Source organism: Rhinolophus hipposideros (genome assembly GCF_964194185.1).
Source record: "Rhinolophus hipposideros genome assembly, chromosome: 19".
Lineage (NCBI taxonomy): Eukaryota > Metazoa > Chordata > Mammalia > Chiroptera > Rhinolophidae > Rhinolophus > Rhinolophus hipposideros.
In genome coordinates, this window is record NC_138065.1 from 36,755,214 (window position 1) to 36,775,480 (window position 20,267).

A 20,267-nucleotide genomic window follows, 5' to 3' on the forward strand; every position below is an offset into this window, starting at 1 on the left:
ATTTTATAAATTAGATCTGAAATCTCCCTAAGTTGGTAAGGGAGGTATGTTTTTAGTATGACATGATAATTTAGGGTAATGTTTTATAAGCATCATCTTAGCTTTCATTTTATTTCTTTCATAGTTGGTGTATGAATTCTTCTTAAGATTTTTGGAGAGCCCTGATTTCCAACCTAGTATTGCAAAGCGATACATTGATCAGAAATTTGTACAACAGGTAAGGAATTTTTAGGTCTTACATTTTCTTTTCCTTTTTTTTTTTTTTTTAAAGATTGAATTGGGGCAGGTGAGCAGGACTTTATTGGGGAACAGTGTGTACTTCCAGGATTTTTTCCAAGTCAAGCTGTTGTCCTTTTAATTGTAGTTGTGGAGGGCACAGCTCAGCTCCAGGTCCAGTTGCCGTTGCTAGTTGCAGGGGGCGCAGCCCATCATCCCTGGCAGGAGTCCAACCTGCAACCTTGTGGTTGAGAGGACGCACTCCAACCAACTGAGCCATCTGGGAGCTCAGTGGCAGCTCAGCTCAAGGTGCTGTGTTCAATCTTAGTTGCAGGGTGCGCAGCCCACCATCCCTTGCGGTAGTCAAGGAGTTGAACCCACAGCCTTGTGGTTGAGAGTCCACTGGCCCGTGTTGGAATCGAACCGGCAACCTTTGGAGTTAGGACCACGGAGCTCCAATCGCCTGAGCCATTGGGCCGGCCCCTTAACTTTTCTTAATATTTATCTTAGCACTGATTTCTTAACTTGTGATTAAAATAGTCTTTCAAATTTAAATGGTTCGTTTCAATTTAACAGCACTTAGAATTCTTGCCAGACAATTAGGATAAATGTGAAGTAGCTTTGAGAATACAAGAGTATTTTTAATCAAGGGTGAGATTCTCATGAAAGTCAATCAAATTATCCTATTCAATCCTGGCTTCTCGGTTATTTTATAAGGAGCAGAAAAGCAAGCCTTTGTGCAATATCTGAGAAAATTTGGTATGACTTTCAATCTTTGGGTAAACTATTTTTAAATTTTAAGCCTTTGATCTTGAACTTGACATGTTTTAAGCATTGTGACTGAAATGACAGGAAAAAAATGGCAGTGGAATCATTGTTAGGAGTTTAGGCTTTAGGCTCTTTTCCTATTATCAAGTATCAATTCCCTTTTCCTTTCCTTCCCAAGCTAGGAAACTACACCACAGATAAAAGGAGATCTTTAAAAAAAGGAAATAGAGTTAAACATATGTGATACCTTCCTTCTTTTTATAAAGTGATTAGCTGTTATTTTTGGAACCTATATACTCAAAATTAATTTCTCAGAATGTGTTCATTTTTATTTTCAAAATCTTTTTAACTAAATTTAAAGGCCTCATTTTAAATATCTGGAATTGGCTTGCTGTGGACAGAATTGTGAAGTAGATCAAATCTTTCTAGGTCCACTTTCTCTTTTGAGATGCTTATCAGTATGTAAGGTCTCATTAGGAATTTGATGCTCTTTTCTAGTTATTTGCATTTTAAAGAAAGGTAGAAGGTAGGTGAACAGGTAGTGATGAACCCAGTGCTGAAGGCCAGGATTAAAATTAGCACGAGGACCTTCCCTACTCTGTGTCACATATACTGTGTCCCCTGTAAAGAAAGATCCTGCAGACATGAATTCCACATATTTGGAGTTCATTATTGGTCGTTTGTAACTATCCTTGACCTCATAAAGTATTCTCACTGGTTCCTGTGAATGTACTGATAAACAAAGAACATTCTCGAGAACAAGTAGCTCTTCATAAACAATGAAGGAATATTAGGTGTGTTAGTAAAATGCACATATTCAATCCCAAGTAAAAAGCAGATTAAATGGAACTATGCTATTTTGATAATTGCAAATGAATATATATTTACTTCTATAGTTCTTGTGTGCTACAGAAGGAATACAGTATATTAAGGAACTCTAGTAATGCCCATTAAATTGTATTTAAGATAATAGGTTGGGGGGAACAATTCTAGTGCTTCCTTGGTCTGGAGCTTGAGGTGTTTCAGCTGATGGATTGATTATTCAGTGGGTTTGAGGGGAAACAAGAAGAAAATTGGTAGGGTGGGGCCCTTTTCCACCTTCTACTCTAAATTCCTGAATTAGCTGAGAAGCCAAGGTCCAATAACTTTTTTTAGCAGTCTGTATGACTGCTTTCACAGATCACTTCTCTGAGGTATTCTTAGTGTATTGTTTTAATAGTATGTATAGGAATTCTCAACTTTTCTATGTTGAAATTATTTGATTAGCTGGTAAGTTTTAAGACTTAGAAATACGAGAGAAAAATGTAAGGTATAAATTTGGACATTCATTTTTTTCTAAGAGAAGAAAGCAACTGTATAGTTTCAGGTTACGTTCAAAATCATAGGATTTCAGAAGAAAGAAGGAAGCTAAGAATTACTGAGTGCTTTTTATGTGCCAGGCACTGTCCTTATGTAAAGAGCTAGACTATGTCCAAAATCACACAGCTAGTACATGGCACAATCAGGATTTGAACTACCACTCTCTGACCTTCTCTTAGAAAAATAAGAATAATTGGTTTCAACTTTTCTAATTTTATTATTGGAGAGACAGGCTCACAGGTTATTACCCTTAAAAGCAGTTAGATAAAAGTATCAGAGCCAGAATAAGAAATAGATTCCTGAGTACTAGTTTTGTGTGTTTCATTATGTTAATATTATATATCTAAATAGAGTATTTTATTTAGGTTACAATATTTCAGAATAGATTTCTTTAAATAGATTTGATACTTAGCTAATAACTATTCTCTAAATTTTTTCCCTGAGGAATCAACTTGTATTAAATTTCATTTGTTCTTGAATTAGACAGGATGACCTTAATTAAGGGCCCCGTCTATTAACTTGAAAGCCTGTCTTCCAAGTAAACCTAACATCAGACACGTGGATATGAGTGTCTTAAGTGAGTAGTTTAGTCATTTTTAACTAGAATAATTTGAACTGAATTTATTAGGCAAATTCTCATGTTCCATGGATGATTTTACTGTAGCTTCACACAGTACTTTCAAACAGAGAGTACCTCACAAACAGAGAACACAACCTAAAAGCAAGACACTTGTTTAGGGGGATATCAATATGACTGAAGTCATCACTAGTCTCAAAAAAATCGACTCTAGTAGAAGAGATACACATGTAAACAATTACATGTAATTCAAGACAGAATGGAAAAAGAACTTTGGATGAGGTTCAGAGCTTGCCCTCTTGACTGTAATTATCAGTACCAAAGTACAGAACATAAAATTCCTAGATGACTTCATCTGGAATTATATTCTATTGAGATATTATTTTATTCTTCCTAAGAAACTCCAATGTTTTGTTTTAAAATACAGTAATCCTACAGTAATTCTCAGTTTCTTTACCATTTTAAAATAGAAATTTGAGGTTTTGACTTTAAATTGTTCAAAGATCTCTTTATCCTGCCTTTGCTGAATAGTTCTGTAGAGATATAGGAAAATGCTAATTTGGCCAGTTTGAACTGGTTTAAAATATTTTCTCCATTTGCTAAGCTTACTTTAAATAAAAATCTGTGGTCTCATCTTTTATTTCAGTGTTACTTCAAGAATGATTTCCACCCTATTAGCATGTATCTGCCAGTAGTTTATCCTGTTAACTAAATATTAATTTTTTAAAAAAGATTTTATTGGGGAAGGGGAACAGAACTTTATTGGGGAACAGTGTTTATTTACTTCCAGGACTTTTTTCCAAGTCAAGTTGTCCTTTCAATCTTAGTTGTGGAGGGCGCAAATCAGCTCCATGTCCAGTTGCCTTTGCTAGTTGGAAGGGGGCGCAGCCCACCATCCCTTGCAGGAGTCCAGGAATTGAACTGGCAGCCTTGTGGTTGAGAGCCCGTGCTCCAACCAACTGAGCTGTCCGGGAGGCAGCTCAGCTCAAGGTGCCGTGTTCAATCTTAGTTGCAGGGGGCGGAGCCCACCATCCCTTGAGGAATTGAACTGGCAACCTTGTGGTTGAGAGCCCACTGGCCCATGTGGGAATCGAACCAGCAGCCTTCAGAGTTAGGAGCATGGAGCTCTAACCGCCTGAGCCACCAGGCCGGCCCTAAATATTAATTTTTGAGTCGTTGGCATGGTGACTGAATTTTTTTTAGTGTAAAATCACAAAAAAGCAGCCTTGGTTTGTATAAATCTTTCTAGTAAATTGCAAATAGGCATTTGCACATGTATTGTTTATAAACTTCATTTATTTAGTAACTTGCAGTCTATAAGTTTAATGTTTTACATGTAATTTTGACTATCAAAAAGCATTAAAAATCTCTCAAATTTCAATATTCTAGACTCATGGGCCATGTTTAGTAGTCAAGAGTAGGATACAATTTTAAAATGAGTGGCAAGGCAAAACAAAACTTTTTGAAGTGTTTATATTATTTATTGTCATTTTTTTGAAATAAGTAAAAAGGACTATCCCTAAGCTTTTCTTTAGCTTCACTATTTAGCAATAATAAAAATCAATCTGATAAGGCAGAATTAAAAAAAAATTTTTTAGAGATTTCATGGGTTATCTTAAAGTCAATATTAAAGTGAACTTTTAGCTCAATTATTTTTAAAAAGTAATTTCTCAGATTTTTTTTAAAGCTCCTGGAGCTTTTTGATAGTGAAGATCCCAGAGAACGTGACTTTCTGAAGACTGTTCTGCATCGAATTTATGGGAAATTTCTTGGATTAAGAGCATTCATCAGAAAACAAATTAACAACATTTTTCTCAGGTATATAGCACTTTCTTCCCTTTTATATTTTCTTTTGATTCCAGTTCCTTTAAGTTAATTTTTAATATCTGACATCTATAAATTTAACTAGTCGTTTTTAGCCTATTTTGTGGACATCACTTAATTGCATCTGACTTTTAGACATTTGTAGTCTACTTTTCTTTCATCTAAGTAGATAGTGGTAATGAAGAGTTTTTAATAGGTAATACTACCAATGTTATTCATGTTTAAGACTTGTGAAAAGGAGAATTTGTCTAGTTATGTATTTATTTGATCTTTTTTTTTGAAACATTTCTGTATAAATACTTGGAAGTACTTTCATTTGATTTGCTGACAAAGCTACTTAAATTTATAGGGGGCCTACTTTTGACTATTTTATAAATGATATAGTCTATTAAGTAGTTGCTTCAAATTAGATTTCATTTTAATACCCACACTTCAAGTTTGGTTTGTTTGTTTTCATTGAAGATCTGACAAAATTAGGCTAGCATTTCCACGTTGTAACAATTAGAGATGAGTAATAGCCCCTGCCTCCTCTAGAGAGAGCATCTTTCTCAGGTTCTGTCATCCTTTCCTAAATCCACCTCAGTCTCTGAAAACTTCCCTGTCCTGTAGTCATTTGAGTTTGACTCCCTGCTTGCTGATTAGATTTAGAGAAATTCTGAATAAAAGTGGCTTTATTGCATATGGATCCTTTTCTCTTGGATTTTCCTATGAATAGTTGTTTCCTATTTTGAAAAGTATTCCCTTGAGAAAACCCATCTTTCTCATAAATTTTTAGGTAAAATAAAATATTCCAGGTGAAATTCTGTTATCTTAACATATAGCACATTTTAGCAAAAGTGTATGTTTAAATAGGAAATATTTTGAAGCATCTGGTAGGAAATAGACCTTTTATAAGATTACTAAGAAGTAACTGATTTGGGGTAAAATAGTTTACAAAGAATTCTTACAGCATGCTTGTGCTATTCTTATAGTTGTTCTTTGTGTTGATTTATTTACCTTCCTGCCCAGTTTAGTTTTCTGTTGTTTAATTTTTCATTATATCTATTTTAAATTCAGGTTTATATATGAAACAGAACATTTCAATGGTGTTGCTGAGCTCCTTGAAATATTAGGAAGGTAGGTCAGTTTTTTTGTTCTTTTTAAGAATTAAGTCTAACTTTGCTTGGCAAGAATAAAGAATGAAATCTTACCCATTTGCAACAACATGGATGGACCTAGATAAGAGGGTATTATGCTAAGTGAAATAAGACAGACAGAGAAAGACAAGTATTATGTGATTTCATTTATATGTGGAATCTAAAGAACAAATGAACAAATAAAACACAAACATTCATAGACACAGAGAACAAACTGATGGTTGCTATAGGGGAAGGAGGTTTGGGAGCTGGGTGAAAAAGGTGAAGGGATTAAGAAATACAAATTGGTAGTTCCAAAATAGTCATGGGGATATAAAGTACAGCATAGAGAATATAATCAATAATGTTGCAATAACTATGGATAGTGCCAGGTGGATACTAAATTATATAAATGTCGAACCACTATTCTGTATACCTGAAACTATAAATAATACTGAATGTCAACAATAACTGAAAAAAATAATTTAAAAATTGAAAAAAAGATTAAATTATTCTCATTAAAAGAAAATAAATTAAGTAACTTTGTTTCATGTATTAAAATCTCAGCTATGGTTGGAGAAATTATTTCATATTTTAAAGTTTAAAAATAGGACACAAAACATCATTTCTCAACTGAATTCTTTTCAACTGAATTCTTACAGCTTTTTAGGGGGTTAGCATATTGAAGTACTGCCATTCTAAGACTTCTGTTTCAGAATAGGCTTACTGCTTTTGAAGCTGTGGCATGTTTTATGCCTGATCTTGGCAGGCTGCCTCACAAATTTATAGAATCTGATTGGGAAGAAATTAAATAAGCTATAGTGAGTCTTTGATGAAGTTACAAGAATTCTTGTTCGGAGATTCATAGACCATTCTTAATCCATATGTTCATTAGAGAAGAATCTACAGCCTTTGATTTTAGTTTACATAAACATTTTGCCTTCCTTATTCACCACATAGCAATATTAACTTGAGAGAAGTTTAGACCCCTCTATTCGTATTAGAAAATGATTTCAGTCTCCTCTATTAATATTCAGAGAATGATTACGGAGAGAACTACTTCTTAATTTCAGCTCCTTCAATAAAGTAAGAGAAACTACCCATTCTCTTCAGAAAATATTGACAATTCTTAACAGTATTGTGATATTTACTCTCCTGTGGCTTTGGGGAGGAAAAATAAAAGCAACAATGCATAAATAAAGTGATAAGCTTTTATAGAAAAACAAATACAGAAATATCGGCTTTTATGGAAAGACGAACATAGAAATTCTTACCGGGAAATTAATTTGCAGTCTTAGTTTTCTTTGAGGATCACTGAATAACTTAGAGGAAAGACTTGATAGCAATAACCTGTCTAAAGTTGTTTGAAGATGAGTAAGTAATTCACCACCACAATTGAAGCAGAGCATGTTCCGTGTGTACTTGTGGATATAATAACTTTATTTTAAAAGTATAGTAACTACTTAACCCTTCCCCCTGCCTTTTTTCCCCTCCAGTATTATCAATGGCTTTGCATTGCCACTGAAAGCAGAACATAAACAATTTCTAATGAAGGTTCTTATTCCTATGCATACTGCGAAAGGATTAGCTTTGTTTCATGCTCAGGTAAGTTTCAGAAAATTTTCAAATGATTGTTTCAAAGACTGATATAAAGGCAGAGAAACTGAGAAATACTGAGGTGGCAATTTTAAGTATAATTATGCAATTTACTTTGTAAGTTGCCCAAAACAAATTTTTATTATAATATAAAAGTATTATATTTAGTGTTATTAAGTGAGCTCGATGCATATTAAGTGTAGATATAGGAAAGATAATATCAAGTTCTTTTATAGTCCAAGCCTTGACCTAATTAACTACGTCATGTTCAGTCCCACAAATCTGTAAGATGTTCCATTTAGCTGTATTAACCTAATTAGAGAAGCATGTTAAGTTTCCTCTATTAATATTTAGAGAATAATACATATCAGCAAGGCAAAAATGTAGAAACATGCTGAAAAAGTAAAATGTTAGCTCTAGTCCTATTTCAATTAACTTTATATTCAGAAGTTACTACTCAAAAAAAGAACATCTTTTTTGAACTAGAAGTTACTTTCAAGGTTAAAAAGTTACACAATTGTGAGTATATTTTATGTATATTGAAACTAAACTAGAGTAAAATTTATCAAAATGAGGTAGTCATTCTTGTTAAACATAAAAATCCCGCATCACTAAATGTCATTTCACTTCACTGATATTTATAAACTGTCCCTTGCATTTTAGCTAGCCTACTGTGTTGTACAGTTCCTGGAGAAAGATACAACATTAACAGAACCAGTAAGTGTTCTATTTATTTTTATGCTTTTGGTCTACATTGTAGTATTTCATTGTACTTTTGTTTATACTGTTATGTACCACTATAGAATTACCAAACATTAGTACTAATGTACTTTAATCATTTAGAACAGGGGTGTCCAAACTTTTTCAACATTTTTCACCAAGGGCCATATGCGGTAAAATACACAAACAGCTGGGCCACTCACTCGAGGTGAAGTACTTATTGCCTCACCTGGTTTATTTAAGTAAACTATATTTTTGGAATTTGCTGCGGGCCAATAAAAAATGGATTGTGGGCCGCAGTTGGCCCGCCGGCCGCAGTTTGGACAATCCTGATTTAGAAGAAATGTGAGGTGAATGTGCATTCAAAGAACAGGGTTGGGAGGGGAAGTTCTCATGAGTTATGTGTCTCGAATAACTTAAATATAGATTAATACTAACATACAGTAGTTGAGATGTGTGGTGACAGGATCAAATGCTGCAGTGAAATAATATACATATTATCTTCACTGATAATCTTTCAATCTTCATTCACTTTTTAAAATCAAAACATACTGTGGAAGTCTCAAAATTATTGCCTTGAGTTTTGTCTTTAGAAATAGGATTTTCCCTCTTATGCATGATAAACCGCATGACAGGGATTGAAAACATCTCCTTGCCTTTGGTAATTTAATCTTGGAATAAAGGTTGTTTCCTTTATGAATCAGAATAGCAATTCAGTGTTTGAATTCTGTTTACTCTTTAACTATCATAAGAAGATTCAGGAGAAAATAAAAATATTAACGAAAATTGAAGATTCAAGAAAAACAAAAGATAGGGAGAAATAGAAAAGTATGAAAGCATTGAAAACAAAACTTTAACCTTGGTGAACTAAGTATTTTGAGAGTGCTTTCTAGGTATCCTAAATCTAAATATGTAAACTTAAGACTTCTTGAAGAATAGTAGAGTTTGAAGGATTTAAACTATAAGTTTTCTTTATATTATAAACATTCTGAGGACACACCTAAGGGCACTTGGAAAACTTATGTACTTAGTATTCTCCCTGTAATTTGACCTTTGTGCAAAGGAACAAAATACATTTTTTCCACTCCCTGAGAATTTGAGTTTTTAGACTTTTTAGACTTGCACTTCGTTCTGGAAACAGGTAAAAACAGTTTTTAAAGACCAATCAGAATTATTAGCCCAATATTTACATGTAACCACATAAATCTCTAAAGTGGATTAAACTTAATAGGACTCCATAACTTTCACTGGAGTTGAGACAAAACCTGTAACACAGGGAGTCATGGTTCATGCTTGGTCAGTAGTAAACAGATATAATTTAAATATGTTAAATTAATATGGGGTTATCAGATACAGAAGAGAGTGATTTCTTTTTAAAGAGAAGACTAGAGAGAGGGATGATGGCCAGACACCGGGCTTAGGTGAGTTAGGTAGGTTAATGGAATTAGGAGCAGGGTGAGGAAATAATAAAGTTAATGTCCAAGTGACAAAGAAAACTATTTTTCAATTTATAAAGATCTATAGATGAAAAAGACCTTGTAGTTTCTACCATAGGCCATTTCAGCAAAATTATGGCCATGTTACTTGTGTCTAAGCCTTAATACTCATTTCCTAGAAACCTGGCATTCATATGCAGGTTTCCTACAAATTTTAAATAAGTCAGAGCTTTGGCTAGTTTATTACATTTTTATGTACCTACATCTTGTATTGAAATTATTTTCTAAAATGGAGATGACTTTACTTTTATTTATGAAAGTAATGTGTTAATTTGGTTCACAATACAAATCATAAAGCACAACATGGAGGAAGTTCCTTGAAATCTTGTCCCCTAGAAATAACCATATAAATTGGTGAATATATTTCTAAAAACCTTTTCTATATGTATATTTATGTGTAGGTTAAATAAATGGTGAGACAGTACTGACCAGGTGTTTTTTTCCTCTCAATATAGTATGGATATCTTTCCAAATAAATCTGCTTCATTTTTTCATTGGTAGCATCAGATTCCATTATGTGGATTACCCTAACATATTTAATCAATCCTCCATTAATGGACACTTGAATTATTGAACTTTTCATTGTTAACAAACATTGCTGGTGAAGAGATGTTTTAGGGTGTTTGAATTGTCCTGTGTCCTGTTTGTGGTATTGATTACAAAAAAAATCTGTGTGTATAAAACCCCTCAGAACTGTACACCAAAAAAATAAAAATAAAAATGTTACTGCATGTAAATTTTTTTAAACCAAATAATTAAAATCATGTGCTGGGCCAAAGAGTGCATGGAAATTTAAACGTATTCCACATTGCCTTCCAAAAAGTTTGAACAATATTCTAATCCAGAGTATAAAGGTGCCTGTTTTCCCTCACCCAAGCCAATGCAGAATATTAAGTTTAAAAATTTTTGCAACTCCATAATGGGTATGAAATATTTTAATTGGCTTTTTTTATTACAGGGATTGAGCCATCCTTTTATGTGGTTATTGATTATTTATATTTCTGTGTCCTTTGCCTTTTAATCCTTTTCCTATTTTACAAATTTTTTTTATCCATTTGGAGTTTTCATTTTAATTTTTAATACACAATTTTTAATCTCTGCCTTAAAGAATTAAAAAAAAATTTTACGTAGTAGAATCTATTTGTCATTATAGCTTCTGGCCTTGCTGTCATGCTAAGAAACATCTACCTTGACATTATAAAACTATTCTAGATCATATTCTGGTTGTTTTATGGATTTAGTGTTTTTATCTGTAAAAGCTTTATTCCATCTATAATTGTTTCCTAGGGCTGCCATGACCAATTACCACAAACCTGGTGGCTTAAGTAACAGACATTTATTCTCTCACAGTTCTGAAGGCCAGAAGTCCAAAATCCAGGTGTCGCAGGGCTGCACCCCCTCCAGATGCTCTAGGGGAGATTCCGTTCCTTGCCTCTTCCAGTTTCTGGTGGCTCCAGGTGTTCTTGGCTTGTGGCTGCATCGCTCCCATCTCACATTGCTGCCTCCTCTTCTGTCTCCTGTGTGTCTCTTAGAAGGACACTTGTCGTTGGATTTAGGGCCCACCCTAATAACCCAGGATGATTTCATCTTGACGTGCTAACTTAATTTTATCTGTAAATATCCACTTTCCAAATAAGTCATGTTCATAGATTCTAGAGATTAGGATATAGTTATACCTCTTAAGGGCCATCATTCAACACACACTATTTGAAATCAAAATTTGTGTGTGACAAGGGTAAGGAACTATGTTAGTTTTCTATTCCTAAATAACAAATAATCATAAAATTTAGTGGCTTAAAACAACCAATATCTATTATCTCAAAGTTTCTGTGAATCAGGAAGCCCAGAATGATCTGGCTGTGTCCTCTGCTTTAGGGTTTCCTACAAGGCTGCAATCGAGGTGTTGTCCAGGGCTGAGGTCTCACCTAATGGTTCAGATGAGGAAGGAACTACTTCTAAGCTCACGTGGCTGTGGTAGAATTCAGTTCCTCAGGTGCTGTTGGACTGAGGGCCTCAGTTCCTAGCTGGCTGTTGGCCAGAGGCCACCCTTAGTTCCTTGTCATGTGGGCCTCTCCAACACAGCAGCTTGCCTTATCAATGCTTACAAGACAAGAAGGCTTTAGACTCTGCTAGTAAGACGAAGTCATCATCTTTTGTAACCTACTCTGGAAATGACATTCTATCCCTTTTGCCACATTCTATTGGTTAGAACCAAGTCACTAGGCCGGCTCACACTTAAGGAAGGAATTATACAAGAGTGTAAATTCAGGAAGCAAGGATCAGGGGAGATTATTTTAGGAGTCTGCCTATCAAAGGAGCTACATTTATTCTTTCTAAATGGTGAGCCACCAGTCCAACTCCATCACTTCGATTAATCTGTTTCCCATGGAACTGAAATGTCCCCTTTGTCATACATTAAACTCCATATATATACATGATTCTGTCTAGATAGTCCTCTATTTCCTATATCTTTTCTGTCAGTTTCCATGGTAATACCAGCTTGTTTTAATTGCTGATATCAGTAGTACAAGTTCCATTCCATTAATTCTCCCCCCCACTCAAAAAAAATTTGGCTATCTGCTTACATTTATGGACTTTAAGATAAATGTTTCTAATTTCAGAAAATAATTAACATTTCGTTAAAATTATTAAATTTATAGAGCATAGGAGATATAGTATCTGTACAATATTGAATCTCACCTATTTGTAGTATTTCATGATATTCATGAAAGTTTTATCATTTTCTTCATATAAATCTGAAACATTTCTTGCAAATTTTATTTTTATGTACATTAGTTCTTGTTATAAAAGGCACCTTTTTCTTTTCATCTGATTATTATTTATACTTTTATAAAAACATTGATTTTTATGTATTTTATCGGACCATATATCGAATTTTTCCACTCATTTTAATAATTTTTCCTACTCACTAATATTTAAGTGTTCTTATGGTATGTAAATGTTATTTTAAAGTTATAAAAATGTATAATTACTGTGTATTCAGACAAATAAGTATAATTCTGGTATTCCTTTTCAAAATTATCCATCAAATCCTTTTCATCTTACTGGATTGGGGACAACAGTGTTCTCCCCAATTTTATTTTGAATGAAGAACACTCATTCAAAATAAAATTGGGAAGAGTGTTATTGGATGAGACCAATAACTATAAAATAACCTAAGTCTGTCAGAGATCTATTTCCACAAAAGCACCAGGCCCAGATGGTTTTACAGCCTATTTCTAAGAAACCATTATATGATTGCTGGTGGTTTCTGATACATTTTTAGTTCTAGCTTACTAAGTCAGTCAAAATATCAAATAACTTCAAAATCTTTTGAGATACAGTTTTCCCCCCCTTTCAACCTGTAAGTTGAACCATCCTGGAATTTCTGGAATAAGTTAAAATTAGGTAGGTAGTATTGTTCTGTTAATATACTGTTACATTCAGTTTAACACAAATTTTTACAACTATGTTCACTTAAATTCATGGTTCCTTGTTTTGTTGTAATGTTATCAAAATTGTGCTAGCTTTGAAATGGGGAGGCTTTCTGGCTTTTTTTTTGGTGCTTCATAATGGTTTAAATAATAGGAATTATCTGTCCCTCAGTTTCTCCCTCACCTCACCAGTCATTATAATATTTTCCTTTATTTTCTTAGTAGTAGCACTTACTACTATTGAAATTATTTTATTTATATGTGTAATTGATAATTTACATCGGTCTCCCTGTTTCGTGAAAATCATCTATTCTGTTCAATGTGTCTAGCATCTAGAACAGTATCTGGTACAAAGGCACTTTAAAGCTGATCAGAAAGTCTGGGAATGTACTTAGGTATTAAATAATACAGATCTACTTCAGAATGAATATTGGTGTAACAATTAAAATTTCCTGGGATTAACCAGCTTCATTGCTTAATTCATGCTAAACTTTTCTTTTTTGCAGGTAATCAGAGGATTGCTAAAATTTTGGCCAAAAACATGCAGTCAGAAAGAGGTGGGTTTTGTTCAACAAAAATAGTGCATTTTATTAGAACTCTGAATCTCGGCTATAAACCATGATTCTATTGTACCTGCTACCGAGCAGGAGCTATTCTGTGGGGATTAGAGAGATTTGGTAGAATGGCTATCAAGACCATTTTTGTCCACTGTGTAATTTGTAGATTAACCTTCTCATTTTTTTCTATATTAACATCATATAATTTTCATGTTTCTTAAAAGAAAATTTTTTTAACCTAGGTGATGTTTTTAGGAGAAATTGAAGAAATCTTAGATGTCATTGAACCAACTCAGTTCAAAAAAATTGAAGAGCCCCTTTTTAAGCAGATATCCAAGTGTGTATCCAGTTCTCATTTTCAGGTATGATGTTTTCAGTGAAGCCATTTTTATTTTATACTATTATTTCTTTTCTGTTTTAGTTTTCATATTTATAAATGTCTTTTTTAGGTTGCAGAAAGGGCATTGTACTTCTGGAATAATGAATATATTCTTAGTTTGATTGAGGAGAATATTGATAAAATTCTGCCAATTATGTTTGGTAGTTTATACAAAATCTCCAAAGAACACTGGAATCCGTAAGTGTCTTTTGTGTTGTTTTCCTTGTGGTTTTTTTGTTTGTTTTTTTAACCTTTTTGTCATTTGATCTCCTAACTCATACGTGAAACCTGTATATGTTTGGAACTTATTCCAAGGCTAACATCACAGTTTTATTCTATTCTGCACTTTATAAAGTTATAAATGTGTCTCTATGTTCTTAATTTCAATTTAAAATTACAAATCCCTCTGAAGGTAAGACTATCTGGTGTGACATTCTGCACCAGTGTGTGGTCAGACCCTGTTGGGGAGGCCGCCCCAACATCTGTGGAGGATGCACAAACGACTGTGTGAATGCCAAGTTGGGGTGACCTGCTGCCAGTACCAGTCTCACCTTTACAGATAGGACTATGCCAGGGAGAAGCTGAAGTGCTTAAGGTTATATCAGTGATATTTAGATTGCATATATTCTAACTTCTGCAACGTACTAATCCTGCTTTCTACTTTTCTCCTTACAAGTTATGGTAGTTGGATCTTTTTCATTTTCTTTTAATGCTGCTGTTACTCGGTGTTTGAGATTCTAGAGCAGATGTGACGATAACATTTTTAATGAGTTAAATCTGAGCATGGGAAGGACATGAATTTTGGATCAGACCAACTCTACCACCACTGGCCTGGAGCAAATTACTAAACCTCTTGCATTTCAGTTTATCATCTCTAAAATGGATTAAGTGAATCAGCCAACATTTAACCCATTTCAGAGATGACAGTGTTATATTTCCTATCTGTTAGTAGCATCAGTAACCCAGCACTGGCTTATTTTCGTTTTAGGACCATTATAGCACTGGTCTACAATGTATTGAAAACCCTAATGGAAATGAATGGCAAGCTTTTTGATGACCTTACTAGCTCATACAAAGCTGAAAGACAAAGGTATTTGATATTTTTAATTACAAAGTTATCTAAAATTTATAGGTTAGTTGAATGTGATTCAGTATAATAAGGCATCTTCTCTAAGTTAAAATGTTTAAGAAGTTGGTTACATTAAGCACTACGATTCGAAAGTCTCTATAATGATTTTCCTATGGATCATAAGTCCTCTCTGCTGATCTCATTCTGAGCCTTAGACTTCATCATTCTGGTAGCATCTGCATTGTAAAATACCATTTATGCTAAATTTTAAATACTATTTTATACAATTTGATTTTGTATGAAAATCATATTTTGTCCACATGGGCTTCCACAGTGAGCTTTACTTTCTCACAGATGTTCCTTGCACAAGTTTGTTTTTAAGCTGCACATTTTAACAAGATGGTATTTTAAAAGTCAGCATAGTTTCTTTTTGGGAAGAGAGAACTCACATAATGATATGCCTATGGCTCAATACTGTTAATATTCCGTTCCTTGCAATATATAGTTTAGAGAATAAATGATAGCACACATCAGCATTTAGAAACTTGACTTAGTGATTACTTCTATTTTGTAAATAATCTAAAAATCACTTCTCATTTCTATTTTGTAAATAATCTAAAAATCACTTCTCATCTATTTCAAACTTAAAGTGGGCAGTAACTACTGTACCTGAGCCCACACGTCATTTGAGGATAACAGCTACCATTTACTTCTAATAAGTACATTACCTATTCTGTTTGGAAAAGCTTACATATTTTGAAAAAGTTCCTTCTAATGGTTTTCTTGTGGCAAGTAGAGAAAGGATAATTCTTCAAGGCCATTTGAGTCCACCAATAACTAAGTGAATGCATTATTTCTTTTAAATAGTACTTTCCAGGCAGGAATATAAATTAGGTATGTAGTTTGAACCCGAGAACAAATGGAAAGAAAAGATGATTAGGGTCATATGAAACTTGTATTTGAAAAAAAAGTATGCTTTACATGACTAAGAATAATCAGTATATTTTATTGTCTATATAATTCAGCACCTTAGTCCCCTTAAATCGTATGTAACTGCAGAACTATAAGCCCATGTTTCTTTTACATATTCTTATAGCTTTATAGATTAGTTTTGTCTAACGTATTCAGAAATGTTTTCCTTAAAATTGAAATCAAGCAGTTGAAACAATATATAAAATATTTAAAGTTTGAATCATCTTTTTAAAAAAAACAACCCCAAACTCAGAAGTTTTCATCTGACATGTAAGAGACAAGAGATAGTAAGGTACAGACTGGTTAGTGGCTAGAAATGGGATACCAAAGTATTTGGATTCCACCTGGAACGGCTCCAGAGTGAACTGGTGGCCAGTCCTTCCGGCTGTAAAAGAGGGATTGTGACTATTCTAGCAACTACAAGAGGTGTATGTGAGGAAGTGAATGTAGAAGTACTTTATCAAGACTCTGGTCAAGATGGTGGAGTAGGTAGGGCAACACTGCTCACCACTCACGACCACATCAAAATTACAGAACCATCAAGAACCACCTGACGACTAGCTAAACAGAAGTCCTATAACTAAGGCTATAAAGAAGCCACACGAAGACTGGTAGGAGGAGGGGTGGAGACATGCAACTGGCAGGTCCCAGGCCCACACCAGGAAGAGGAGCCCCCATTGCATCTGGCTGTGAAAAGCAGAGGGCTGCTGGAGTCCCAGGAGATCCTCTTGATGGGCCTGCACATGGACTCGCTCACTCAACAATGCACGCACTCTGGGCTCTAGTGTGCAGAGAACCAGGGACACACAAGGTGGAACTGAATTGACTCGCTTCAGGGCAAGGCAGCTCACTCTGTCTGGGAGGGGGGAAGCACTGGCAGGTGCCACTCATTGTTCTACTCACCCGCCTAATTCCAGCCCAAGGGACTTACCACCACCAACTTTTCACAGAAGCTGCCTGCCTTGGCTTGTGCTGAGAATTTTCCTAAAATTTCTCAAAGGTAAACAAACTCCTAACAAGCAGTGGCTGACCTCAGCATGCTGTTCCCCTCTTGCTAAGTGATGCCAAGCCTGGCACAATGAACAACTGGTCTTAACTTGCATTGTAACTCCTGTCAAAGAGTCCCAAACCCGGCACTACTAGCGTCCAGTCTCAATTCCCGTCATGGCCTTTTCCAAGTGTCTCCAAGCCCAGCACAAGCAGCAATCAACAATAGATCACTTTGTAGCTCCAAATGGCAGCCAACATTAGCCTGCACCAGAGCCCCTCCAAAGAGGCTCCAGAACCAACACTCCTAGTGGCCCGCTTCAGACCACACTAGAGCACCACCCAGCCAGCTCCACAAAGACACATCCAAAGGGTGGACTCGGCTGGCACCTGAGCCGTGCGAAAGTGACTCCTACTCTGTGGGGTCAGCCCCCACACGACAGCCTGGCTGCTGCAGTCATGGCCGACAGCCAGCCTGAGGAGTAAAACCCACTCACTGACTTGCCAACAGCAGTCAAGGCTCAACTACAACAGGAGGACACACACAACCCACACAAGGGGCACCCATCTCAGGTGACCAGGGAGACTGTGCCCTACAGGACAACTACTATATAAGGTCACCGTGCCAAGACATAGCAGACCTACCTAACACAGAGAGACACACAGGAGTTAACCAAAATGAGGACACAAAGAAACCTGTCCCAAAAGAAAGGAGACAAGCAAGCTACCAGATGCAGAGTTCACAACACTGGTAATAAGGATGCTCAGTAAACTTAGGAAAGAACAGATGAATTCACTGAGTATTTCAACAAAGAGAGGAAAAAAAATGAAAACTAAAATCAGTCAGAAATGAAGACTATAACTGAAATAAAGAATATATTAGAGGGAATCAACAACAGATTAGATGAAGCAGAGGATCAAATAAGCAATCTGGAAGCAAAGTAGCAGAAAACACCCAATCTGAACAAAAAGAATCAAAAAAAGTAAGGATAGTTGAATGGACCTCTGGGACAACATCAAGTGTACCAACGTAACATTACATTACATTCGTGTCATAGGGGTATCAGTGGGAGAAGAGCAAGAACAAGGAATTGAAAAGCTAAATGAAGACAATAACGATGGGAAACGTCCTTAACCTGGTGAAGGAAATAGACATACAAGTCCAGGAAGTTCAGCTAGTGCCAAACAAGATGAACCCAGGGACCAAACGAAGACACATCATAATTAAAATACCAAAGGTTAAAGACAAGGAATCTCTAAAGTAGCAAAAGAAATGCAGTTAGTTATGTACAAGGGCTAATTTCTCAACTGAAACTTCATGCCAGAAAGGAATGGCACGAAATATTCAAAGTGATGAGGCAAAGATGTACAACCAGTATTACCCAGCAACGCTGTCATTTAGAATCAATGGAAAGATAGTTTCCCAGACAAGAAAAAGCTAAAGGAATTCATCAACACTAGAGCAGTATTACAGGAACTGTTGAAGGGACTTAAAAATATCAAAAATATGAGTAAGAAAATATAGAAAAGAAAAAAATTTTCCCTGACAAAGGCAAACAGTAAAAGCAGTGGATCAACCAAATATAAAGGTAGTACAATGGTTAAAAGAGCATATGTAATTACAACAACAAATATTCACAGAAAAGAAGTAAAAAAATCATAAACACGGAGAGGGTGAGTAAAAATTGTAGTGATTTTAGAGTATGTTTGAACTTAAGCGACCATAAACTTAAAATACACTGCTATAAACGTAGCTTGGTATATAAGAAGCATGTGGTAACCACAAACCAAAAATCTACAAGAGATACATAAGAAATAAAGAAAAAGGAATCCAAACAGCACTATAGAAAGTCATCAACATACAAAGAGAAGCGAGCAAGAGAATAAGGAACAGAGAAGAACTATAAAAACAATCAGAAAACAATAAAATGGAAATAACTAAGCATACCTATCAATCATTAATCATTAAATGTAAATGAACTAAATGCTCCAAAAAACATAGGGTAGCTGAATGGATAGAAAAGACTGCATAATGCTGCTTTATAGGAGACCCATTTCAGATCAAAAGACACACAGACTGAAAAAGAGATGGAAAAGATACTTCATGCAAATAGAAACAAAAAGAAAACTGGGGCAGCAATACTTTGACAAATTAGATATTAAAACAAGGTCTGTAATAAGACAAAGAATGGCATTTTATAATGATAAAGGAATCAATCCAAAAAGAGGACACAACTCTTTTAAACATCTACACACCCATTGTAGAAGCACCTAAATACAGAGGGTGCCAAAAAAAATGTATACACATTTTAAGAAAGGAAAAAACGGTATTAAAATTACACTGATGGTAACCACTTTGAGCACCTCTTGTAATTGCAGAAGTCAAAAGTGACTTGTATTCATCTTTTGTTATTGGTATATATATTGAATATTACAATTTTAATAGTTTTGCCTTTCTTAAAATGTGTATACATATTTTTTAACACCCTCTGTATATAAAGCAAATGTTGATGGACATAAAGGGTGATAAGGACAGTAATCCAGTCATAGTATGGGATTTTAACACCCCGTTGACATCAATGGCTATATCAGACAGCAAATCAACAAGGAAACAGTGGCCTTAAATGACAGATTTAATTGATATTTTTAGAGCATTTCACCCAGAAGCACCAGAACATACATTCTTTCAAGTGTACATGGAACGTTTTCAAGTAGACCACATGTTAGGCCAAAAACTAAGTCTCAATAAGTAAATAATTGAAATCATACCACAATGGCATGAAACCACAAATCAAAAAATACAAGAAGAAAACTGAAAAACATACAAACACACAAAAGTTAAAAACATGCTACTACACAATGACGGGGTTGACATTGAGATCAGGGAGGAAACCAAAAGATACCTTGAGTCAAATGAAATTGAAAACACAATGACCCAGCATCTATGGGACACAGCCAAAACAGTTCTAAGATGGAAATTTACAACAATACAGGCCTAACTCAAAAAACAAGAAAAATCTCAATCAAATCTTACAACAAAAGGAACTGGAAAAGTAAGTAGAAGGAAATAATAAAGATCAGAGCAGAAATAAAACAAACTAAGTCTTTGAAAAAAAGAAAAGAAAAAGAAAAGATCAATGAAACCAAGAGCTGGTTCTTTGAAAAAGTAAATAAAATTGATACTAAAGCTTTAGCTGG

The 20,267-nt window shown here is 34.8% G+C and overlaps 1 protein-coding gene across 2 annotated transcripts in view; it reads left to right on the forward strand.

The window, feature by feature from the left end:
- PPP2R5A (protein phosphatase 2 regulatory subunit B'alpha) overlaps positions 1-20,267 on the forward strand; it is a 57,456-nt gene that overhangs the window by 33,164 nt on the left and 4,025 nt on the right. For both annotated transcript variants that reach the window (XM_081026813.1, XM_081026814.1), the window contains 9 exons: positions 125-217; positions 4,608-4,738; positions 5,801-5,860; positions 7,356-7,464; positions 8,119-8,172; positions 13,612-13,662; positions 13,905-14,024; positions 14,112-14,239; positions 15,030-15,131. In XM_081026813.1, coding sequence (XP_080882939.1) covers positions 125-217; positions 4,608-4,738; positions 5,801-5,860; positions 7,356-7,464; positions 8,119-8,172; positions 13,612-13,662; positions 13,905-14,024; positions 14,112-14,239; positions 15,030-15,131 — 848 coding nt within the window. The remainder of the gene's footprint in view (positions 1-124; positions 218-4,607; positions 4,739-5,800; positions 5,861-7,355; positions 7,465-8,118; positions 8,173-13,611; positions 13,663-13,904; positions 14,025-14,111; positions 14,240-15,029; positions 15,132-20,267) is intronic.